Genomic DNA, 22634 nt, shown 5'->3' with positions numbered 1-22634 from the left:
GAGAGGGTCATTTCCCTCATGTTCAAACACCAAAGCCCACGGGTGGCATTAGGAACGTTTCAGGAGAACCACGTGTTAAAAAAAATCATTCTGCGTTTTTTTCTTTTTATACACGTAATCATTAAAAGTATGGCTTTGCATGCTGGGTTTAATAAAATCCTCCCGTTCTGGCAGGCCGGCACAAGCCAAAACCAAGCTTAAAACGAGTGGACAGTGACCCTTCAGAAGAAGGGACGTTGAAAGTGCTTTTGTTGTACTTGCGGGGCAAGGGGAGGGGAAGGAACACAGGACCCGGGACTGTGTTTTGCTGGGAAGCATGACGACATCCAGGGAAGGAAGGGAACGCTCTCAGCCTTCTGGCCTAAATTATCTGCTAAGACAAATAATCAAATTCCAGGGACCACACTGCTCTGGCGCCACTAAAACAAGGGGGAGGCCCGGCCCCAGCGCTGCGCGAGCAGGTGGCAGCCCGCGTCTGACCCACTCAGGATATTCAAGTGCGATATACAAAATACTGATGCTCTCTAAGGAAGCCAGCATCGCTCACAGTATCGTGGGAAGTTTTTAATGGCTCGCTCAAGGCAAGGCCTCTAAAATGTTTATATTAATACTTACATGTTGGATAGCCGCTCATTTGGTCTCAGCTGGAAGCCAGTCCAAGCAGCTGAGAAACATCTGGCTGCTAACCTTGGACAACATCTAATCTGGTAGCCCAGGGATTTAAGAGGTCTCTTCGGAGGGACAGAAGTTTGGCAAATACCTTACAGAGATCTCTGTTCTACTACAGTTGTTTCTCAAGCCCTGCTCACTACTCCGGGATGACACATGCAGCCAGCGTACATCCCGATCCCATTTACACAGCATCTGAGTCTCAATGATTACAAAAAGCTGCAATTAAAAATCACTCCTAAATTCCAGGAAAACTCCCGAAGGTGTGTGACGGTGTGTGCTCCCCCTGCCCCGGGGAGAGGGAAAGCAGCTGTTTGCCAGCTCACAAAAACTCACGTCTCCCCGTTACCCAGCCTGCGTGCGCAGGATCGGTGCCGCCAGCCCTCCAGCCTTCCCCCGCTCCACCTGCCCTCTGCCTGCACCTACCACCAACAAATAACCGCGTATCTGCCCCAGAAAGCCCCCGCAAGGCAAGCAAAAACCCCATTCTCCGTAAATCTGGAGACCACTATCAGGCCAATTATGAACACGTGGTTTTAAAGCAGCTCTATAAAAAGAGCGAGTAGAAGGGAAAACATACTCATAATTTCTGATTAAGATGGCTCCGAAGTTCGCTTCCCTTTTCTTTCCAGAACTGCTTGTTTTTCTTCCCAAAGAAACTTCAGCATCGGCTATGCTGAAACATTCTTCGCTGAACGGAGACCTAATGAAATAATACAACATGAAAGAATAAATGTTGAGCGATGGAGAGGGGAAAGGGACTTCCTGGCAGACCATTTCACATTTATTCTCCCCTCCTATTACCCACCAAGGTACCACAGGGCTTTTTATACATGTCAGGGCAAAGCCACCAACAACCTGGCTCGAGAGGCAGAAAATTAGGACAGGACCCGCATTTCTGAAAACCCTTTGAAGGCTTTATTTAAAAGGAGATAAGGATGAAGGTGACAGGGTGCTTGACAGATATAAAATTATGAGAATCTAGCTTATCTCCTTATCTTCCACGTCGTCTTCTGCTCTTTGCTTTTGTTTGTTACAACAAATGTGGGAGACATCGGGGGGAAAATGTAAAGGCACAAGCACCAAGGACGTAGCACCAAGAAGGGAGGACCTGGAAGAAGATGCTCAATAAAGGCTAAAACTGCCTTTTTCCTAGCAGAGGCTGAGCGTGCTGGCTTTGGTCCAACAAAGCACTTAAACATGCGCCTAACTTAAATTTGACTTCACCGGGGCTCTTCACAGGCTTAAAAGTTAAGCACATTCTCCAGCGATCTGCTACAGCAAGACCAGAGAAAACGAGAAGCTGAACCTTAGTAAACAGCGAGGTTAGCATGCTTTTGGAAAGCACCCGAGCCAAAGACGAATGCAATATGGCAATTTCCATTGACTTAGGAAAACTCCAAGCCATCAGAAAAAGCTTCTTAAATATAAAACAATATGTAAAAAATTTTAGATATTATCACTACCAAATTCTCTTCACCTTCTTGCAGCTAAAGGTAGGTAGAGCTTTAAGCAGACACATATTTACAGGTAGGTGCAGAACTGGAACTCCCTTGTTTCAGCGTAAGCCAGTGCCAGCTTGAAAGAAATATTGAATTCACTGCGCTGTTTCTTGATGTAGGACACACAGTCCTGTAGGTAAGCACTGACCTCAAACGCCTAATGGCCAGTTCCCACAAACACCAAGGTCAGCCACAAACGGCTCCTACGATTCCACAAGACACTACAAAGGCTGGTATCTGGCAATGGGGTAAGAGCGCGTCCCACTGCGTATCTCCGCTGCATTTGCTTCCCTTGTTAAAACTGGCACAACTTATCAGTCCCTCCGCATCGCATCTGCTGGGTAGTGCTGCAGGGAGCTCCGGTATCATGGCTCTGAAGCAGCCCCAAGATAAAGCGTTCGGAGCAGCCCGTCCTTCGGCCGGGCTGTTTGCCCAAGACCGAGGGGCACCGCCGCACTCACCGGCTGCTCTTCCTGCGCCGCGTCCTTGTGCGGCTCCAGGGGAACCACAGACAGCACTGGTGTCTCATGGAGCTGATGACGACACTTTTTGGCTTAAAAATTATTCTAACAGTAGCGGAAGCAACTTAAGTTTTAAATCCAAAGCACTGCAAGAAGTTGTAACAGTACAGAAAAGGCGTATTTAAACGTATGCTGCCTACATACACACAGAGCTTAATTACAACAAAGCAAGAAGCAAACAACAATTAGTCTTTATTAACAATTGAAATCTCACTGCGGTGCTGGCTTTTCCCCTAGCAAGTTAGCGCCTGTACAGTGAGAAAGCCATAATAAACAGGCTTTTAAAATTGAAATTGATTCAGGGTAAATATGAAAAGTGGCTCCCACAAGAGAACTTAACATTTAAATTGAGCAGCGTTTGCACCTTACTCGGACCCAAGCCTTGTGAAGCTTGCTAGCTCCCTCTACCGTCTTCATACTATGAGCCGAGTCAAAAGCTCGCTCCAGACCCACGGAAAGCACTGGTGGGTGAGGTTTCTTTACTGGAAGCATCCAGCTTCTGCACTGGAAGGTACAAGGATGGCTCATACCACCCCTGCAGCAAGCAGTAACGCAGCCGCACGGCCACCTCCCCGCACACTGCTTCAGCCACCTCCAGCAGCACTGCTCCAGGAACAGCGTCTATTTTACAGCCAATCCACTTATTTTATTTGTTACCCCGTCATATCTTTCTCTTAGGAGACACTGGTTCAGGACATAAACAAAGGGTCAGTGGGGATCAACTAAACGCTTTGCCTTTACGCTGCCAGAGTCAGGATAAATACAGGTAAGACAGTTTTGTTTCGGCACCTCATTTCCGAAGCACGAGCAAGCAGCCAGGCTGTGGGAGGACCGGTCTCTTCCACTACGTGGTTTACAGGTCGTGTACACTGGCAAAGCTACAACACGTAGATTCAAGGGCAGCTGACGCTCGGCGCGTTATTTTGCCGCACCGCTCCTACCTGGCTGAGCGGAACAGCAGTGCATCGCAGCACTGATGTGCTCAAGGACTGCAACTCCTAGGTGAGAAAATTTACAGTGAACCCCGTTTTTTTTCAAAGCACCTCCCAACTTCGTTTGGCAAACGTTGTTAACACACGGCTCCTGCCTGCACAGCTCCCGGCGGGGCACGGCCCAGGTCAGAGCAGAATGCCCTAACCTGCGAGACTTGCAAAGCAAAACAGTTTCAGGGTTTTAAAATTGTTTCTCCAAGTACGAAGGTTGGGGAGGCCCCAGACATGCACCAAACATATCCCGAGCAGGGCAAGGGCGCTCTTGCAACAGCTCTGAAAAACAAAGATAATCAAGCAGCACGCTATAATTATTGAGCATTGTTCCAATTCCCATTTAACATCTTTAGATACCAAGCTGTTTTAAACAAACACACACACGCACGCACGATGCTGACAAAGTATTAGTTGCATTGTCTTCATAGATACCCTCCGAGCTACCCAGCGACCGAGCAGTGTTCCGGGCCAGCAGCCAGCAGCACGTTTCAGTGTCTCACGAACGGTCACTCCCTTTTTCATTCCTAACCCAGGAAGAACCTTGTTCCACCACCACGCTGCAGCGAATGCGCGAGTACCTTCTGGCAATCCTCGGAAGCGGAGACGCTTTACTCTTGGAAAAGGCCAAAATTTCACAGCCCTGTTTTTATCCAGATTTCGAGAGAAGGTCAGCTTTTTACACTTCGCTATTTGAGGGAAAAGAGGTAACGTTTCAGGTTGTGAAGTCCTCCTTGAACTCGACGGACAGCGTAACACACACCGCACGGGGACTTGACGTCCTCAGGACTACAGCACATAAAGGTCGCTGCAGCGACACAGCACCTTCGGACAGCACACGTACCTGGAAATTCATCTCAGCAGTTCCTTAGCATCACGTAACGTTACCAACTTCCAGGACTACGGGAGTCTGGGGTTTGAACTAAAACTAAAGATTCTCCTTGGCAGAGCAGCAGCAGCTGGATAAAGACAATTGCCTTTCGCCACCAGTTTACAGACTGTTAGCTAAATGTGATCTGTAGGAAGAGACTTCCAACAAATCAGGAATTCCATAAGGGATCAGAATTCTAAACATAAATACAATTAAAGCCTTCTAATATTAATGCACACTTTTTATTATATTAAAATCAGGCAATGGTCTGATACAATAAAAAGGCTGCTTATGGAATACTGTTATGTTAAACTTTAATTACAGCGGATGTTAAATCCTTACAACTAATATTTTCCTCAAAAGAGTTAATGGAAACATCAATTGTTCATTGACTTGACAGCTGCTGCTTCAAAATGTGTTTATTTTTACTTTCATTTTTTTCTTTTTTTTTTTTCTTCCTTTTTTTACACAAACACTGAATTTTTCATAAAACTTAGGACACACTAGGTTGGTTGTATGTAAGCTTGCATCCACATTTCAGCAGTTAGTGGTCCGAAACAGTAAACCAGAAAAGGCAGTGATTTGCCAGGATGCAAAGCCAACGAAGGTCCTTAATCTGCTGTATGAACCACTTCCCCAAAGTCTTCACTGAAGAGATTTCTCTTCTAAGACTTACAGAATCCTAATGAAATCTACCACACTGATTTGATTTGTCTGTAGCCGTCACATCTTTAGAAGGGCCAAACGTAAGTGCAACAATTCGTTAGTTAACATTCTTGGGTCAATCCAAAGCACCAAAACACAACTATTTGAGCTGGAGTGTGTGTTCAGAACCTCTACGTGCAGAGTTTCCCCACTAAAGTTTGGCAGCAGAAGATTTCGGCAATCCTGGTAAATTACTGCTCTTTTCACCACGTCAAAAGCCTCTCTAACAACATCAGCCGTGGCCAGCTTGGCGGTGTGGCAGCAGTGCTCGAGGGACAGGGAAAATCCAAGTTTGCGAGCAGAATAGATACTCTTGTTCCCCAGGCTGGTGAAGACTAAATTTGTTGCAAACCCAAAACGATAAGCAGGAGGGAACAGGTCAAGTTATTGCCCCAGCGCTTACCCCTGCCGGCCAGGGGTGAGACGAGTCACAAAGAGGGGCAAAAAGAAAGCAGCACCCCCACTAAAAAGAGGGGAAGAGGGAAGAGATTAAAAGAACCCTGAATCCCTAACCCAAAGCCCATGTCACTGGTGAGGGGGACCAGGAAGAGAAATACAATCTATGCCTTGGCCAAAGGGAAGAAGGAAAGCTTGCCCCAGATTATCAGGGCATTTAAAAAAAAAAACAAAACAAAACCCAAAAACGACCACAGTCACATTCAGCCTTTACTAGAGATAGCACAAAGGGAGGGATGACTGAGGTTAGCACACATCCCCATTAGTAGTCCATAAAGCCCAGTGTAGTACTGGAAGCAAAAACCTTTGTGTCTACTCTAATAAATAGCCCTGAGCTTTGACTCTATTGCAAAAGACAGAAAAAGAAGAAAAAAACCAAAACCCAGGCCAGACACACAGCAAGGTGATTGTGGGATGTATGCTTTCACAGTTAAGTTAGATGTGCCACACTGGTCTCGACAGTAATAAATTTAAATAGACTTTTCCTGATACCAGAAGTTCAGCTATGTGGACAGTGGTTACACAACAGGATTATTTGTTATAGCACAACTTATATTTCAAATGAAAAAAAATTAGTATCATTTACAGTATCTCAAGAAAAACTTCCTTTGAATGGGAACTTCCTTTCCAGTATTTTGAGGTCTACAAGATGCATCTAGAAAATTTACTACTGTGGAAAATGAAGACAGCTTAAATTGAATAAGGGGGGCATGGTTTGTTTGTTTGTTTGTTTGTTTTAATTAATTGCTGTAACATTGTCCTTCAGGTGGCTGAGGAAGTTTCATATTTTCTTTAGACATCATTAGACGCCGAAGCTCTTGCAGAACAACTTTGATACTATAAGAATTCTGCCATTTTGCTAGGACTGATATGGCTCTGGGGTCCACCTAAAATAGACAAAAACACCATTCCTGTCAGAATCGGTAGGTTTGATAGACTTAACTCCCCCCACACCCTCCAGCTGAAGATCCTATAACGAACCTGAGTAGTAAAAACCAAAGAAAGCAAAAGCGAGCAAGGGGTTTCCTAAAAGCATCATAAATCCCCACACGATGTGACTATTTGAGTTGCAAAAGGGTAGGAAAATTAAATCCCACATTTCTAATTCAGAACGTACGTGGCCCATATACTTCCCTTCTGCCCCCCTTTCCATCCACTCAGAGAAGATGGCACCAGCAGCAATAAGTAGTTAAGCGAGTTGCTAGTATAAACAAGGCATTAATTCAAAGCTGCACAGGAAAACCATGTTAAAATAAATAAAAACCAAAGACTTACCACTCCATTAGAACTATTTACTCCGTTCATATTAATTTTTGTTACAAATCTTACAAATGGAGGTGCTTCTGGATACTTAGGCCCACATTCTATTTTAAGGCTGTATATTCTGTTTTCATAAATTGTCTGAGGGAAAAAGAAAGGGGGGAACAATTACATCAGGCAGTTCAATAGCATTTGGTTAAAACAGTGGTTACTTTAGGGACATGCGAACTACTGCACATACGGGCAGCCACTTACATACTATGCTGGCTACCTCCAGTTTGGGTTCCTTTTATAATATTCAGAGTTTCAAACGTTACCTCTTCAGGGTAATAAATTCTACTGGCCTTTTAAGCATCAAATTTTCATATAAGGAATGAAACTGGCATTGCTCCCCATTCACCAACTGAAATTATTTTCTTAATCATCACATAGCTCAGATACCTATTTTTCAACCAGTCTTTATAAAGCTGCTTTGTTTTATCAGTTTACTAATCAGACACACTACCTTGAAATTGAAGCCACATCTCAAGCTTCGGCGACTATCTAAAGTCAGCCTGTCCTAGAACTGCGCTCGAAAAACATTCTTTGGTCATAAACCAATGTGCCAGTTCTCAGAAAGGCGAATGCTCCAAGATTCAACACATTGCAAAGTACATCGCGATCACACGAGGCATTATCACTTCGTCTCCACCCAAGTAACACTCTGTTGTACTTAACAGCCAAGAGAGAGAAAGCCTGGATCATGAATTTTTCACTAACCAATCAACCGGTATAGAAAATAGACAAATGTAACAAGGCTGCATTGATCCTTCAATATTTAAAATTAATTAAAAGAAACAACAGTTAATGTTATTCTGCATCCTGAGAATAACTATTTTTGATGCACTGACCTGGTGCAGCCTGGCACTGAGCTCTAGCTAAGCCGGACAATGCAGGCAGCCAGCAGAAGTATACAACAGGAACAAGATCACCATGGGGAGGTTTAGGCAGACAAGCTCTCCAGATTTAGAGCTTCTGACACAAATTTCTGCACCTTCAACGTTGCAATGAACGTTACGCTTACAAGGCAGCGACCACAAGCAAAAATCCAGGCGAACGTGTGAGCGCAGAAGCCCACAAGCAGCCAGCAGCTCCCGCTCGCCCGTGGCAGCGGAGCACCATGGCTCCACCAGGATCTTAAGAACAGTTGCCCAGCATACAAAAACTTCTCAGTACAAAACTCCATGCAACCCCTTTCAAGGGCCTGTTATGCCCCTGAGCATCTTAATATTTCCCTTAATGAGCGTTTTGATGCAAACCACTACCAAAAATACTAGAACTGACTTCCTGATTCAGCTGCTTCTCATCTGTGCAAATGAAGTGGCTTTGAAGCAGCCTGCAGCCACCTGTGGTGGGACCAGCACCTGGCCAGTGCTGGCTGGCAGGGGTACCTCTCGGTCACTCCTCCAGCACCTTGGCCACACGGCCTTTTAGGTGTCCAGCCAGGGCGGTGACAAACACCACATTCACAAACTTTTTTGAGAAAAAAAGTCATCTGTCAGCTCTGCTCAGTCTGCCCACGTCTCCTGACCGAGTCCCTGAGTGTGCCTTGTGCCCAGAGCAATTAACAGCCCAGAGGGTGGTGCAGGTCTTTAGGGTCTCTGCAAATAACGGCACCGCATTAAAGCTAGTGAATGGAAAGCCTTAACCGTGCACACGTCTATAGCCAATATAAAACATGTGCAGCTAAAGCTGAAGTTTTGACAGTGCTACTGTTTTTAAATAGCTCGTATAAACAAGATGAATCACTGGCTGCAAAACCATCCGCACAAAGTCTGGGAAGGAGAAGCATGCTTCCATGTATGGTAGCAGGGACACTCAGAGCAGCAGCACATATCTAACTCTGCACCACCGTTGATTATTCCCTCCAGGATGCCCGACATCTTCCACCTACTACAACCATGACTGCTTTCTACCCAGAAGGAAATAGGATTTTAAATTTTTTTTTCCAGAACCAGTATTCCCACATCCTATTACGAAAAAAAAATGGTAATAATATAACTGAACATGAACAGTGCTAAAAGCAGGACAGCCATTTAGCAAACAAGAATGACTGAAAGTTCCCAGAATCTCTCAATACAGCCTGTTGCTTTCAAGCAATAAGCTTGAAAAGTCAAGACAATTTTCGAAAAATATCTGTATTCATAAATGTTTCCGAAGGACGAAAGAGGCACAGCTGAATCATCTTCTGTGATAGTCCTCTAGCCTTGGTTAGAGATTTGTAGTTCATGTCATACCGCTATCACCGCTGACAAGTCAGCACATGCCTGTTTGCACATTTCAGTTTCTATTTAATTTTCTAAATTAGATTTCAAGGTTGCTTAAATTTTCCATAAAGCGTATGCACACAGCGAGTGTTCTTCACAGTCTTAATGCAGGCTCATTAGCACTCTCCCAATGTTCTAAAATCAAATGCTGTTCTAGAAAATGATTTGAGCATATCGTAAACAAAATGATCACAAATGGGGAGATGTTAACAAGGGCAGACAAGAAGTAAACAACTCTTCTGGATGAGATAGAAAATACTGCACGTGTAATGCCCTTATAATAGAAATTCTTGCACAACCTCACCGTATGTCAGAAAAGGCAACCAATAGAATGGAAACACATAGGGCAACAGCATCATTAAACGTCTGCAGAGGTTTTGATGTAATAGATTGAGAACACTGGAATTATTGAGAACTGATACTGAGGCCAGATATAGAAGACAACATCTACCAACGCAGGGAGGAGAATCAGCTACTTGCACTTCATGGTAAGGGTATTAAGGAAACAGAAGAGAGATACACAGTGAAACTGGAGACAACAGACAAGTTTGGATTTTAGAATACATGCATGCATACGTACAATGCACAATTAAGACCTCAAGTTCACTATCAGAGCGGACACCCACAGTTTAGTGGGGTCTGGGGGCAGAAGAGAGAGAGGATGCAACAACGCTACCACAAAGACCAGTGGCATTATAAGAAGCTACACTGGGAGAGAACATTCAGAGAAGAAACTGAATTCATTAAAATTTGGGTTTCCTGAGTTAGCTGAAACTCTACAAGAGCAAGTCAGTACTGCTGCAATAAAAACCAACCCATAAACTCAACAAGAAACATCAGAAAGACTAGCAGTACTGAACAAAGCATCCACATTTTACCTACATTAGCTCCATACGCAATCTCACTAGCCGAAGGATTTTAAACCTTGCTGTATTCAAGAGTACAGGCTACTAGAATCCTGGAATCTCAAAAGTTATGTCTTAATGAATCTGTAAATATAAAGCAGACATGTAACAGAACTAACCAGAGAAAGACACTAAAAATACTCCAAATTATAAGCAAGGACATATAGATACATGAAACCCATTACTATATGGAACTTGAACCTTCAACATAAATCACTTGCTGAAGTGTTTTTTCACTCATTTGTGTTTTGTTTTCTAATTCAGTGGTTATATTAAGAGAAGGGGGAAGAAAAAAGTAACAGTACTATTTAAATATTTAAGTGGGTACTTACCCTCGGAGGCCCAATAATCATTCCTGTCCATCTTGTAAGTGTCATATCTTCATCATCTTCAAGGCCCCAGCTAACCGTTCCATCACCTACTCCTTTCTGACCTTCTTCAAGTTCTTCCAACAGACGAAAATTGCGAGGAACTTTTACTCCTGAAAACAATCAGAAAAATATTTTGAGTTGAGAAATCTAGTAAAGAAATAAAGCTAAAGTAATTTCACTGATACTTTTGGTCATTCTACAGAAAGCATTTTGGGTAGAAACATTAAAATATCACTATTTTTTGAATGACAATATTTCAACACTATGAAAAAGATATCCCCATATCTGGCTTGGATTTTACAAGCAAAATCAAGGTATCCACAGTTAAACATGTTAGAATGCTGACAGGGCAGATATTAGGGCAGGCAGTAAAATGAAGGCAAATCTCTGCCCCTTCAGGGATACATGTGGTTTTATGGAGCTCGAATTCACACTTGTCTGTATGATTTACAGTACAAAAATTTAAAAGACCCTACAAAACAACACCACAAGAGGCTTGACATCACTCAGCTCACTCACAGCTTTTAAAAACATCATTCAAATAAAAATAAAACTCCTTCATAGCCTTAGTAGGTTAATCTCAATTTCAGCGGGCTTTGTCAGCAGCAGTAGCATCCTCTGTACTTATGACCTCCGCCACCAAGGAATTTCAGCACTTCTTAGTTGATAGCACATTTATCTTCAAAACACACAGCAAAACACGGAATTTTTCTTATCCCCTTTAGATTAATGGAAGAGAGCTCAGGTGACATATCCAAGGTCACACACTAAGTCCATGGCGAAGGAGGATCTTGAACCCAGGCCAGAGGGGACTTAATTACTTGTTTTTCTTCAGCATATCCATACCTCAGTCATCACAAAACATAAACGCACCCTAGGCCACCACTTCTTTGTACGGCATTTACATGGCAAGTTTTTGGTACTGGGGACGCTACAGGGGTGGCTTCTGCGAGAAGCTTCCCCCGTGCCCGACACAGCCAGTGCCAGCCGGCTCCAAGAGGGACCCGCTGCTGGCCAAGGCCCAGCCCATCAGCAACGGTGGTAGCCCCTCTGGGACAGCATATTTAAGAAGGGAACACAAAAACAAAACCCCGCACAACTGGAGCCGAAGACGAGCGAGAACGTGTGAAAGAAACAGCCCTGCAGACACCAAGGTCAGCGAGGGAGGGGAGGAGGTGCTCCAGGCGCCAGAGCAGAGGTTCCCCTGCAGCCCGTGGGGAAGCCCACGGTGAGGCAGGCTGTGCCCCTGCAGCCCAGGGAGGTCGGCGGTGGAGCAGGTATCCCCCGGCAGCCCGTGGGGGACCCCACGCCAGAGCAGGCAGGTGTCCCTGAAGGAGGCTGTGACCCCGCGGGGACCCGCGCCGGAGCAGGCTCCTGGCAGGACCTGCGGCCCCGCGCAGAGAGGAGCCCACGCTGGGGCAGGCTGCCGGCAGGGCTCCGACCCCGCGGGGACCCGCGCCGGAGCAGCCCGCTGTTGAAGGGCTGCACCCACTGGAAGGGGCCCACTCTGGAGCAGTTCGTGAGGAGCTGTAGCCCGTGGGAAGGACTCACATTGGGAAGGACTGTCTCCCATGGGAGGGACCCCACGCTGGAGCTGGGGAAGAGTGTGAGGAGTCCTCCTGTGGGGAGGAAGGAGCAGCAGAGGCACCATGTGATGAACTGACTACAGCCCCCATGGGCTGGGGAGGAGGAGGTAGAGAAATCAGGAATGAAGTTGAGCCCGGGAAGAAGGGAAGGGTAGGGGAAAAGCTGTTAAGATTTAGCTTTTCTTTCTCGTTACCCTACTCTGATTTGATTGGTAATGAATTAATTTTCCCTAAGTCGAGTCTGTGTCACCTGTGATGGTAATTGGTGAATGCTCTCTCCTTGTCCCTATCTTGACCCATGAGCCTTTTGCTGTATTTTCTCTCTCCGTCCAGCTGAGGAGGGCAGTGAGAGAGCAGCTTTGCTGGGCACCTGGCATCCAGCCCGGGTCAACCCACCACACCCTTCCAGGCACCTGTGTGAAGCATGTCTCTCTCCAACAGCAACAAAATTATTGCCAGGATGTATTTAATAAAGTTATTTTCACCTGACATATGAAAAGGTTGGATTTGGGGTTTGGAGTTCAGCCCCTCCCCAGTAGTATAAAGTTAATTATTCACCAGCACATAACAACAGAAAACCATAATTAATCCCCTTCTTCACTGTCACTTATTTACCACAGCAGAACGAGAAGGGGAAATCAGCCTTTCGGTGTATAAAGCGAACCCAGCAAACTTCTCGGCCAGCAGCCCACACCTCCAGCGTGGCTGGGGCACCGAGCTCTGAGGGCGTCAGGAAGGGACCGAGGGCTTTGAACATCACCTCTGTAGCTGCTTGGCAACGTGGAGAATAGAGGGTCTAAGGCATTGTGAAATGTAGCAGTGCTTAAAATCAAACATCTCTGGTAGCTTTAAGTCCCCTTTAAATACATTATTGACCTAAAGTAACTAAACGTCAGTGATGATTTTGCTGCAGATTCAGAGTTGCACAAATTTCATTCACTAAAAAACAAGCATAAAGGAAACAAAAAAGCGTAAATTACTAAAGGAATTCGTTTGTTGGCCAGTTTGATACACATCAACATAATCATGTTCAAGAATATTCTGCGGAAACATGACTCAGTAACACAGCTGTAGCAACACTATGAAGAGAAACCCAGAATCCAGAAGGCGGCGGCGGAAGGCGCCGGACCTGCACCGGCTACACCAAACCACACGCATGGGGGCTGCTGAGCACGACTCAAACACAGCTCCATGCCAAATCTGCATCTTCGGTTCCCAGCAAGACCATGCTGTTACCACGGCTGCTGAGTAATACAAATCTTTGGCTGCGAAAGGAAATGAGTCAGTTGGGGCTGGTGAAGCCGTTGCCATAAGATTAACTGAGCCCCAAACCCTTGGTAGTAACAGGACCCCTTGGGGACCGCTGTCACTTCCCCTGCATGACAAACTCCAGCGTTCCCGCTCCCAGTAAGTCTTAAAAGTATGAAGTATTTATCTTGTGTACCTCGGGCATACGAAGGCTCAAGTGTGGAGTCCTGAATCATGACAGATTAGCCGCCCCAGTTTTAATTATATTCCCGATGCTCTCCATGCTGTAGCTAGGGGAGGCAGAGAAGAGAGCAGTCTAGCTCAAACGCAGGGGATAAGAGCCGGGGGACAAGAGAAACAGCTCTAGGAGGAAGGAGAAGGTGCCACCTTTACTAACACACACACTACCTATTTCACTATTTTTGCTGCAGCAGATGCACAGGAGAGCTGGCGATGGGGAATGACTCACAGCTGTGTGATGCCTGAAGCTGCTGGCATGGGGAAAGGAACAGCCAGGGAAGGACAAAAGACAAACAAAAGGTCCTTCTGGAACTCCACCCTTAGGTCTGACACAGCAGCTCTTCAACAACGCAGGTGACGCCACAAAGGAAACCGCCCGTGGCTGTTGTTAGAAACCCAACCTGAGCCTCTCCCTGCTCACAGAAGCGATGAGCTGAAGCCAGAGGAAGACCTGCCTCAAATGTGTTGTGTTGCCAAAAAATACTCTCTTCTGGACCACAACATCACGATGCTTAATATGCATCATCTCGATCTCCATACTTCAGTACTTGATAACAGCACTTCATATTTATCAGTGGTGTGAAGATGATAATTTACTGATATTTACTTAGACCAAAACAAATAACCTAGGAGGAATCAGCTTTATACTAAGCAGACGCAGGCCATGCACCAACGGAGGAAACCAAAAACAATGCCTGCCTACCCTTCCTCTGAGCATCAAGCTCCTGTTCACCGAGCAAGCCAGGAACCTTGCGTGAAGAAAATTAAGCCATCATGTAATTAAAAACTACATCATCATGTATATATTTGAGGAGGCCGCAATCAAGGCTGAAAGGCAATCTTAATTCTGACCTTTGCTAACCAGCGCTAGGCTTGGCTTTACGACCTCATGGGAAGAGAAGGCAATTTTATTTCCAAGCTCTCCCCAGATACAGCTGCTCTGATTCAGCATGAATCAGAGCCATAGAGGAGTCACAGAGGATTTTAGAGTTCCCTGACAAGTCTGAGGTCTACAGAGCGCTAGCACGTCATATTGCGCATGGGCTCCTATCACGCAGAAAAAGTTAACATAAATGACTATTAATTCCACAGCAACTGCTTACTGGTGAGCACTCCAGGAGCATCATTGGCAAAGGGAGGTATGAAAAGTGAAGTATGTATATCCGAGTTTTTGTGGACTTCACAGAAAATAATATCATCATGGGAGATGATTGGTCACTTTATAACAAACCATCCTGTCCAACAGCATCACTGCCTTCTTAAAATGTTCTGTCCCTATGCTAAAGCTCAGAGGTGTAGCATGGAAGACCAGCACCTCGGCCACTCCAGAAGGCAAGTTCAGAGTCACATCAAAGACTGTAATTCAGCTCCCCCCGTGACACATTCTCAGGGATTCAACAGAAAGAAAAACACATAGCTACATATTAAAGACTACGGCTGTGTGATCATAAATGCATTAAATAATTTCTAAATAACCTGCCCTTAAGCAAGGCAGAATAAAAGATGAGATTCACCCCTCTGGTCAGTCTGGAAAGATGCATGAAGCCATTAAGCCAACCCCGTCTCCTCTTCATTTGCAATGGCCTGGAGCACTCATGGCCAGCTACCACATCCCGCTGGGACCTGAACCTCAGAAACCAGACAAGCTTTATCACTTGTGGTTGCACGCAAACATATCATCATCATGTTCACTGTCCACCAAGATTCCTAGAAAGTCATCTGATCTGTTCTAGGCACACGCAGTATTTGCCAAATAACTTCCATGGCGAAACCATGGCAGACTCAGAGTTAGGAGATGTCCTGCGCCAGCTGACACAACCATGAGTCAACTGCGTGTCATCCTCCCGCCCCGCAATAAATACCTTGCATAATCTTTTCAGTGTAGCAATGGAGGCTTTCAAGGCAGTTAGAAAAACAGGTTTGTTTCCTTAGAGTCCTTCATTTAACACAAGAAAACCTAAATAAAGCAAGAGGCGATTAAAAAGTAATCAGGTTGTCGAAAGTACTTTCGGTTATGCATTTTAATTTAGCCTTCACCATGGTTCAAGAAGACTCCCAAATAGGAGCTTCATTTGATACAAAAATACAATAATATCTAGATAATTATTTCACTTGCAGCTTGCCTGACAACACAGAAATGCTCCCAGAAATTGAACTGAAAAAACCATTTCAGCATGGAGGAGATATTTACTCTTAATCACAACAGCAAACCCATGAAAGCTAAATTATAATGTACTGCCAAGGAAAGATCTCTGGTGGCACAGGTTTGCATAGTCTTTCTAAAAGTTCACCTTATAGTAAACGTGCATTCGTGAAGCCTCAACCCCGCACACTAGTTCACCAGTTACAAAAAGCTCATGAAATATTTTTATGGCAAACTAGAGAACAAAACCAAGCCACAGACCAAGTTTTCCAGAAAGCCAGGATGTGTCTTCACAGAGCTCAAAGCTGCAGTTGAGAAGCTGCTAGGGTTTGGGTGGCACTGCTTCAGCCTTCAGAGTCAGGACCTTCTGTTTTCCTTGTTGAAAATCTCACCTAATCCAGCACTGCCAGGCGGGCCGGTACCGACGAGCCCTCGCTACCACGGCACCCCGCCGCCCAGCTGTTCTCTTAGCAATGAGCTGCAAGACTGAGACAGCAAGCTGAAATGAGGACAGAAGGAGCTGACCGTGCCTGGCCACAATCTCACTAAGGAAAGCTCTGCACTAGGAAAGAACAGAATTATTCCTGGAAGACAGTTAAATGCCAGCTTGGACGTTTAAAGACCTGAAAGCCCTCTCGGATTCACTTCATGTCACAGCACCACTAGAGATACACAGATACATAACTGCATGCGCCTTAGCAATAGCTGTGAAAGTGATCCTACCAGTCTGAGATTTTTCTCGTCTTAAATCTACATTCACGTTAAAAATATGCTGTATACCTCACAAGTTAAAAACAACACTTCCTGACAGGCTATGCTTTTTAATCTTTTCCTTTCCCCCAGTTATACAGTGGAAGCAATTCCAAATTTAGAAACCTTATCAAGCTGAAAACAGCACACTGAAGCCAGTGAAATAAAGTGGACAACATGCCTCCGAGAGATCCTTCTCTCGAATCTTTTTCAGTAGAATAAAATACACATCTCTCACAAAAACTCCAAGAATACATTTCTCTACTTTCTAAAGTGAAATCAAGCTACAAGCACATCTCTTCAGGATTAAAGCACAAAAATACCGCACAGAACACCTCAGCAAAGCACGCAGAAAACACACTTCACTCATGAGAGGCTCTAAAAAGAGAAACCATCTTTTTGCTGAAGGTTTCTTGACAACTTCACTGATAACAGGCAACTTTCAGGCCTTTCAGGCCAATTTTAACTCTGCTTTTTGTATTTGTTCCTGATTTACAGTAACTCAAGTGAACTGAAATCCAATGGCTTTAAACACTTCTGCTGCTTAAATGTTAAAGCCCCTTCTGTTGCTTGGTGTTGTGTATTTGATATTTAGCCTTAATTACATCTTTCCCAATATATTTCTCACCTCTCTGCAGAAATTACAGTTATTGAAAGTTGGATAGCTTACCCTTGCAGCACTGCAACTGTAAAAAAGAAACGAATCATTCTTTGTCACAACTGTATCTAAAGTTTCTGAAGTGATGGAATATTTAAAACTGAATAAAAGGCTTTCAGCAACTGTCTCACCAACTTTCAGGAGACAGGAACTTCAGATTTCTTGCATCGTTTTTATAGTAATGATTTCCACTCCGATAACGCAGACAGGTGCTGAGATATTTCACAGATCCAAAATAACTTCCTGAGCACTTGAAACAATCTGCAGTGCTCTCTGTCATGCGTAAGCTAGAGCACTGGTTCTGTCTTTCGATACTTTAAGCACGGTACTTGGAAAGAGATCACTTTAAAACATTTGTCTGAGGCAGACTGGCAGTATCAGTATTGAGGTCTGAAGCTAAATAAAGCTTGCCAGCAGCAGAAGAGTTAAAATTAGACACATTCTGTGGCTTATATCACAGCTGAAAAGCAAAACATTACCAGCTCAGCTAGCAGTTACTCTAGAAAATAAGTCACTCTGAGGTAGTGTTCTGTTCTGGACAAAACCTTCACACTGAATCTCGCCCGGGAAAAAAACACCATTTCCTCTTTGCCTTGTCAAAAGTAACGGCTGTTGCTGACCAAGAGCCAAGTGCCCTCCACCAGCTGCCCAAAAGGTGAATGCACAAGCAGGGTCACCAATTTTAAGATCGGCTTTGGAGAGCAAGACGCCACGCTGACGGACTACGGCGAAGCTACCTGTTCGGTACGGGACTCCGGCTTTTAACACCAGAGCCGACGTGCAGAGGCGGGACGCACGCCGCCCCTGGCTTTGCTGCTGGGCCAGGTCCAGGTCAGACCTGGGAGGAAAGTGCACAAACTAATCAGCACATGGAAACCGAGTAATTTCATCCTGACTTGCAATAGTTAAAAAAAACACCCTTACAACCTGAAAATCCCAACCTTCATACACCTTATAAAATCCGTCAGTACTGTATCTTCTGTGATCCTTACCTACTTACATATTTAATACCTGAATGAATCATTTAAAGTTCTCGGCCAGAATGGCATTTCTCAAATATATTATGTAATTTATATCATTAGACATGAAAAGATTCAACTAAGAGTTTTGACCTATTTACCTTTTATTTAATCTACTGCATCCTTCCATTACAATACACAAAGCAGCTCTGCAATTAACTCCTTTAGCACCTGCTGTTTCATGTGCTCTTACAGTCCACCTCATTTAAGAAGGCATAATTTACCTTCCCAGTTTCTCTTCCATTACTTTTTCCCTACCCTTGGGTATTTCACTTACAGACTTCAGAACTACTTGGTGGCTGGCAATATTTATTTTGAGATAACAATGACTATTGTACGCAGTGTGCTCCAAAGGAGACCTCACGGTCCATTTGCAGAGGCAGGGTACACCTTCTATATCCTTCAACATGCAGTTCCTTCTGCATTGCAACGTCCTGCTTGCTTTTCACAAGCATAACTTTGAGTTTACAGTGATGTTATGCACACCCCAGCAATAACAAATACATACTTTTAATATACTGTACTAAACCCGATCTGTGCTTTTCTCTCTGTTGGCAATATTAAGCCACGTGTATCAGTACTATCGTGCCCGTTCACCTAATGAATTGTCATTCTGGAGTTCTTCACGTTCCTCTCACTCTGAATAACTTAAATCTTGGCAAATCACTTTACTGCTCAGTTCTTCCAGGCTGTTGGGAAACGCGTTGTCTGCCACAGCCCTGCAACAGACCCCACAGACAGACCTACGAGAGAAAGTGGTTTAAATGAGGTCATTAAAAACTTTTCCCAGGATGAAAGTGAGAAAACCAGGATTCCATAGGCCAACACAGTCAGGTTTTGACCCATTATAATACTGGAGCCGGCAGAACAGCAACATGGAACAAGCTCCTGCAGCCTAACTGTAACACAGACTCCACGCAGCCCAGCCTCCCTGCAGGGCCATGAGTACGTGAGCCTCTGAGGAACCCTCGATTTCTCAGCTAGATCACCTCTGGTACCTGAGCCAGCCGAGCGTTCCTGCATGATATTTCAGTCTGAAGGACAGACATACGCTTACAGTTTGGGTGTTCGTAGTCTCCTATGAGACTACAAATGAGTCTCCTGCTACATTATCATTTAGAATGGTTAAAGTCAACCCTATCTTTCTATTCATATTAATTGTGCCTGTGGGAAACCCATGTTATCAGCAACATAGAACACTCCTCTATATAAGTGATACTGGTGGACTTTGCATCATAACATTTCTGCCAGGGAAAGGCTTCCCCCACCCCCACCCCCGTTAATCATTTCTACCTGTTTATCAGATACAAATATGAGGCTTACCTGTCTAATTCCCAGGACTAGCCCTATGACCTTTTTAGGTTACACAGACATTTGCTACCATTTCTTCCTCTGGTTCAGTAGCTGCTTTTAAAGAAAGACTCAGTATTTTTCATCCTTAACCTCTACTTATGCTCTTTTGCTGAAGGACTATAAACTTAGGATATCGAACATATACAAGTGTTCTACAAACAAATCTGAATACGTAAGATTCCATGAACCAAGAATTAGCAAAATCTGTTTCATATATGAGTAAAGATACTACTAAGCTTCTTGCCCAAAGCCCCACAGCAAACCCACCAGCAGCAGAGAGCAAGAAGGTGTCACTTCCAGGCTCTACTTGAATGTGCCAGGCGATGCCTCCGGTGCAGTGTCAAGAAGGAACCATACAAACTGCATTGCAGTGCCACCACCGCTACCAGTAACAGGACACTATGCTGTTCCCTGTGAGGACAATCTCCATCCTTCACTAATGCAACAAGAGCACGCAGACCACTGCTGGCAGGGAGCCTCTGACCTGAAGCTGGACAAAGCTCTAGGGCTGCCACCACTGTAAGCTGCTGGCTGTATCGGAAGGTTCTCCCAGGCTGAATTTCAGATTTACTGCAAAAGTTCAGTGTTACTGCAGCATGCATTTAAAAGTCACACAGTGATTCTCTTATTTTTTCCCCCACAGAAGCAGTTAAACACCCAGGATTTCATGAGTAGCTGAAGCGCAGCACTGGTCAGATGCCCACATTATAGACACAAGGAACTGAGCCCCCAGCTCGCATCCACCTGGCTGCGTATTGCTTCACGCTTCCAACACCAAGGAAATGGGACAGCTTTCAGAAATCCATGAAATAACAGGAAGCAATCCAAAAGACGCAATGTGGCTAGCAGACGATGGTTAACAACAGCTTATCACAAAGACAGTTCGCTGCAAAAGGCAAGCTCTGCAGTAGGACTAGCTTTGGACTTTATCACCGCAGCCCAAGTCCCTTTCCACACACACCCCTCTCTGACCACCCAGACAATCAATTCACAAAGCTGCACTGGCTTAAAAAGAAAAATATCTGCCTTATTCTTCCAGCCAAATACAAAATTAAAAGCCAGCAGCTTGGAAGGATTATTGAGAAAGTATGGTAGTCGAGTAGCGTGACATAAGAGGAGGAAGAGGGCTCCACTACATTTTCTGTGTGTTTTAATCAAGCACTCCCACACCTCACATCACGTACACTCAAACACACTCCTCAGGACAGCATCTACTGCCTTTTAAAAGTGCTTTTATAAACTTGATTACTATGAATTGTCTGCATTGTGATGGCTATTCTTAAAAGTTGAAAGCGGTCATCGATAGAGACCTATCTGTAAAAACAGAATTCCAAAATATTTTTGTCACATCTTCAAGAGTGGTCTTCTGGTGATCTCTTTAAACTTTAAAGGAAGCAACTGGAAAATGAGTACTTTAGTGGCACCTTTGAAACCCTGTACGGACTTATGAAAACAGGAAAATGAAACTGGCTAAACAGAAATGAAACTAATTTACACTATCTGTCAAAGCTCATTAGCGAACGTCAGCAGAAAAAAACCCACTCACAACCTAGTTGCGGTGTTTTTGTTTAATGCGTAATGCTAAGCACAAAGCTGGGATGTGTTTAACTGCTCAAAGCAGGTGGGAGCAATTTTAAAGGGGATGGGGGGGAGAAACATACTGACTTCTTAAAGCACACGCGTCCTGACAAGGAAGTTACATCCTCCTAACGTAACAGGAAGATATTACCAGTGAAAAAGATTTTCAAAGCGGCTGGTTTCACCCACGTAGCTCCGGTCGCGGCTCCGTGGCTACCAAGCCCGGCGACCCGGGGCCGGCTCGGAGCAGGCAGAGCCCGCCAGCACCGGAGCGCCGTCAGGGAAGCGCCCGCCCGGGGCCCCGCCGGGAGGCACAGGCGGCCGGCCGTGCTCGGGGGGCAGCCGGGTGCCCTCGGCCCGCTCCTCACAGGGGGGCCCGGCCCGGGGCTGCGGGCGTGGCCGGCCCTGGGCAGGGGGCCCCGGGCAGGGGGCCCCAGACCGGCGCCGCTTCCCGCTGCCAGCCCGCGGAGCGCCGCGGTGGCCTCCCGCAAGGCCCGGGCGGCTCCGCGCTCCCCCCGGCCCCACACCGGGCTCTCCCCACCGGGGCCGCTCCCACCGCCAGGCCTCGCCGGCCCCCGGGGAGGCGCCGGCCGGGCCTGCCCGGGAGCCGCGGCGAAGGAGCGGAGACGGCTCCGCCACCCCCGGCCGGGCTCCGGACACCCTCCAGGCCGGGCCGGGCCGGGCCTGCCCCGCCGCCGCCCTCATCCCTGCGCCGGGCGCCTCCAAGCCTAGCGCCCGCCGCTGCCCCCCCGGCCCCTGACCCCCAGCCGGGCCCGCCGGCCCCGGGGCCCGCGGCGAGGAGCGCCCGGCCCGGCCCGGCCCGCCGCCCGCTCACCCGCGCCCGTGGTGGCCGCCATCTTGCGCCGCTGCCGCTGGAGCCCCGCCCCTCCCACACGTCACCGCAACGCGGGAAGTGCCGCGCCGAGGGTGCGCTACGGGCGGGCGCACTAAGGGGAGGCCGCGGCGGGGCGGGGCTGGGGCGGCGGCGCGGACAGCTCTGCGGTGTACGCAGAGCGCCTACCGAGCGTCGTCGCGCGGGCGGGCTGCCCCCTGCCCTCGGCCCGGGGTCCCAGCGCGGGCCTGGGGGTCCGCTCTGCGGCACAGAGGACATGAAGCACCTCCACGTACTTCGTGTTCTGTTTCAGGGGGCTGCTGCTGGCCAGCACGCGGCAATGAAAAATATTTTCAGGCCTAAAGTAGCCGATAGGCATCTAGAGCTGTAGCCAGAAGAGACACAAGGAACACGAGGAAGATCTACAATGCCATGCTTTAATTAGCAGCACGTCTTCCCTTGTCCCTCTCCAGTTAACAGGAATAAGAAAAAAAAAAAAAGGGAAATTAATTCTGCTTTGTCTTGCAACATATATTCAGAAAACCTGTGCCCCAAGACATTGTACGAAAATGTGCAGAAACAATTGCAAAGCAGAATGTTTTGGAGACCCATTGAATTTTCAGCCACGTACTTAGTTAAGCCAGCTTTAATGTCCTCAGCTTTTAGCAGCAAACAGAG

The 22634-nt window shown here is 46.1% G+C and overlaps 1 protein-coding gene across 3 annotated transcripts; it reads right to left on the bottom strand.

Annotated features, from left to right (window-relative positions):
• Positions 1–1564: 1564 nt before the first annotated feature.
• On the bottom strand, positions 1565–22060 carry UBE2V1 (ubiquitin conjugating enzyme E2 V1). Of its 3 annotated transcripts, none has more exons than XM_075109037.1 (4): positions 21960–22060; positions 10511–10659; positions 6983–7108; positions 1565–6594 (listed from the first exon to the last, which is right to left on the bottom strand). In XM_075109037.1, exons 1-4 carry the CDS (start codon positions 21979–21981, stop codon positions 6448–6450), a joined length of 444 nt encoding a protein of 147 aa, XP_074965138.1. In that variant the 5' UTR covers positions 21982–22060; the 3' UTR covers positions 1565–6447. The 3 variants fall into 3 exon arrangements, with proteins under 3 accessions (XP_074965138.1, XP_074965140.1, XP_074965139.1); XM_075109039.1 differs by lacking the exon at positions 21960–22060 and adding an exon at positions 16028–16196; XM_075109038.1 differs by lacking the exon at positions 21960–22060 and adding an exon at positions 15486–15581.
• Between the last annotated feature and the right edge of the window lie 574 nt (positions 22061–22634).

This window comes from Phalacrocorax aristotelis, chromosome 13 (assembly GCF_949628215.1).
Source record: "Phalacrocorax aristotelis chromosome 13, bGulAri2.1, whole genome shotgun sequence".
NCBI lineage: Eukaryota > Metazoa > Chordata > Aves > Suliformes > Phalacrocoracidae > Phalacrocorax > Phalacrocorax aristotelis.
The sequence above is the reverse complement of the archived record's forward strand: the minus strand, read 5'-3'. Positions and strand labels throughout refer to the sequence as shown.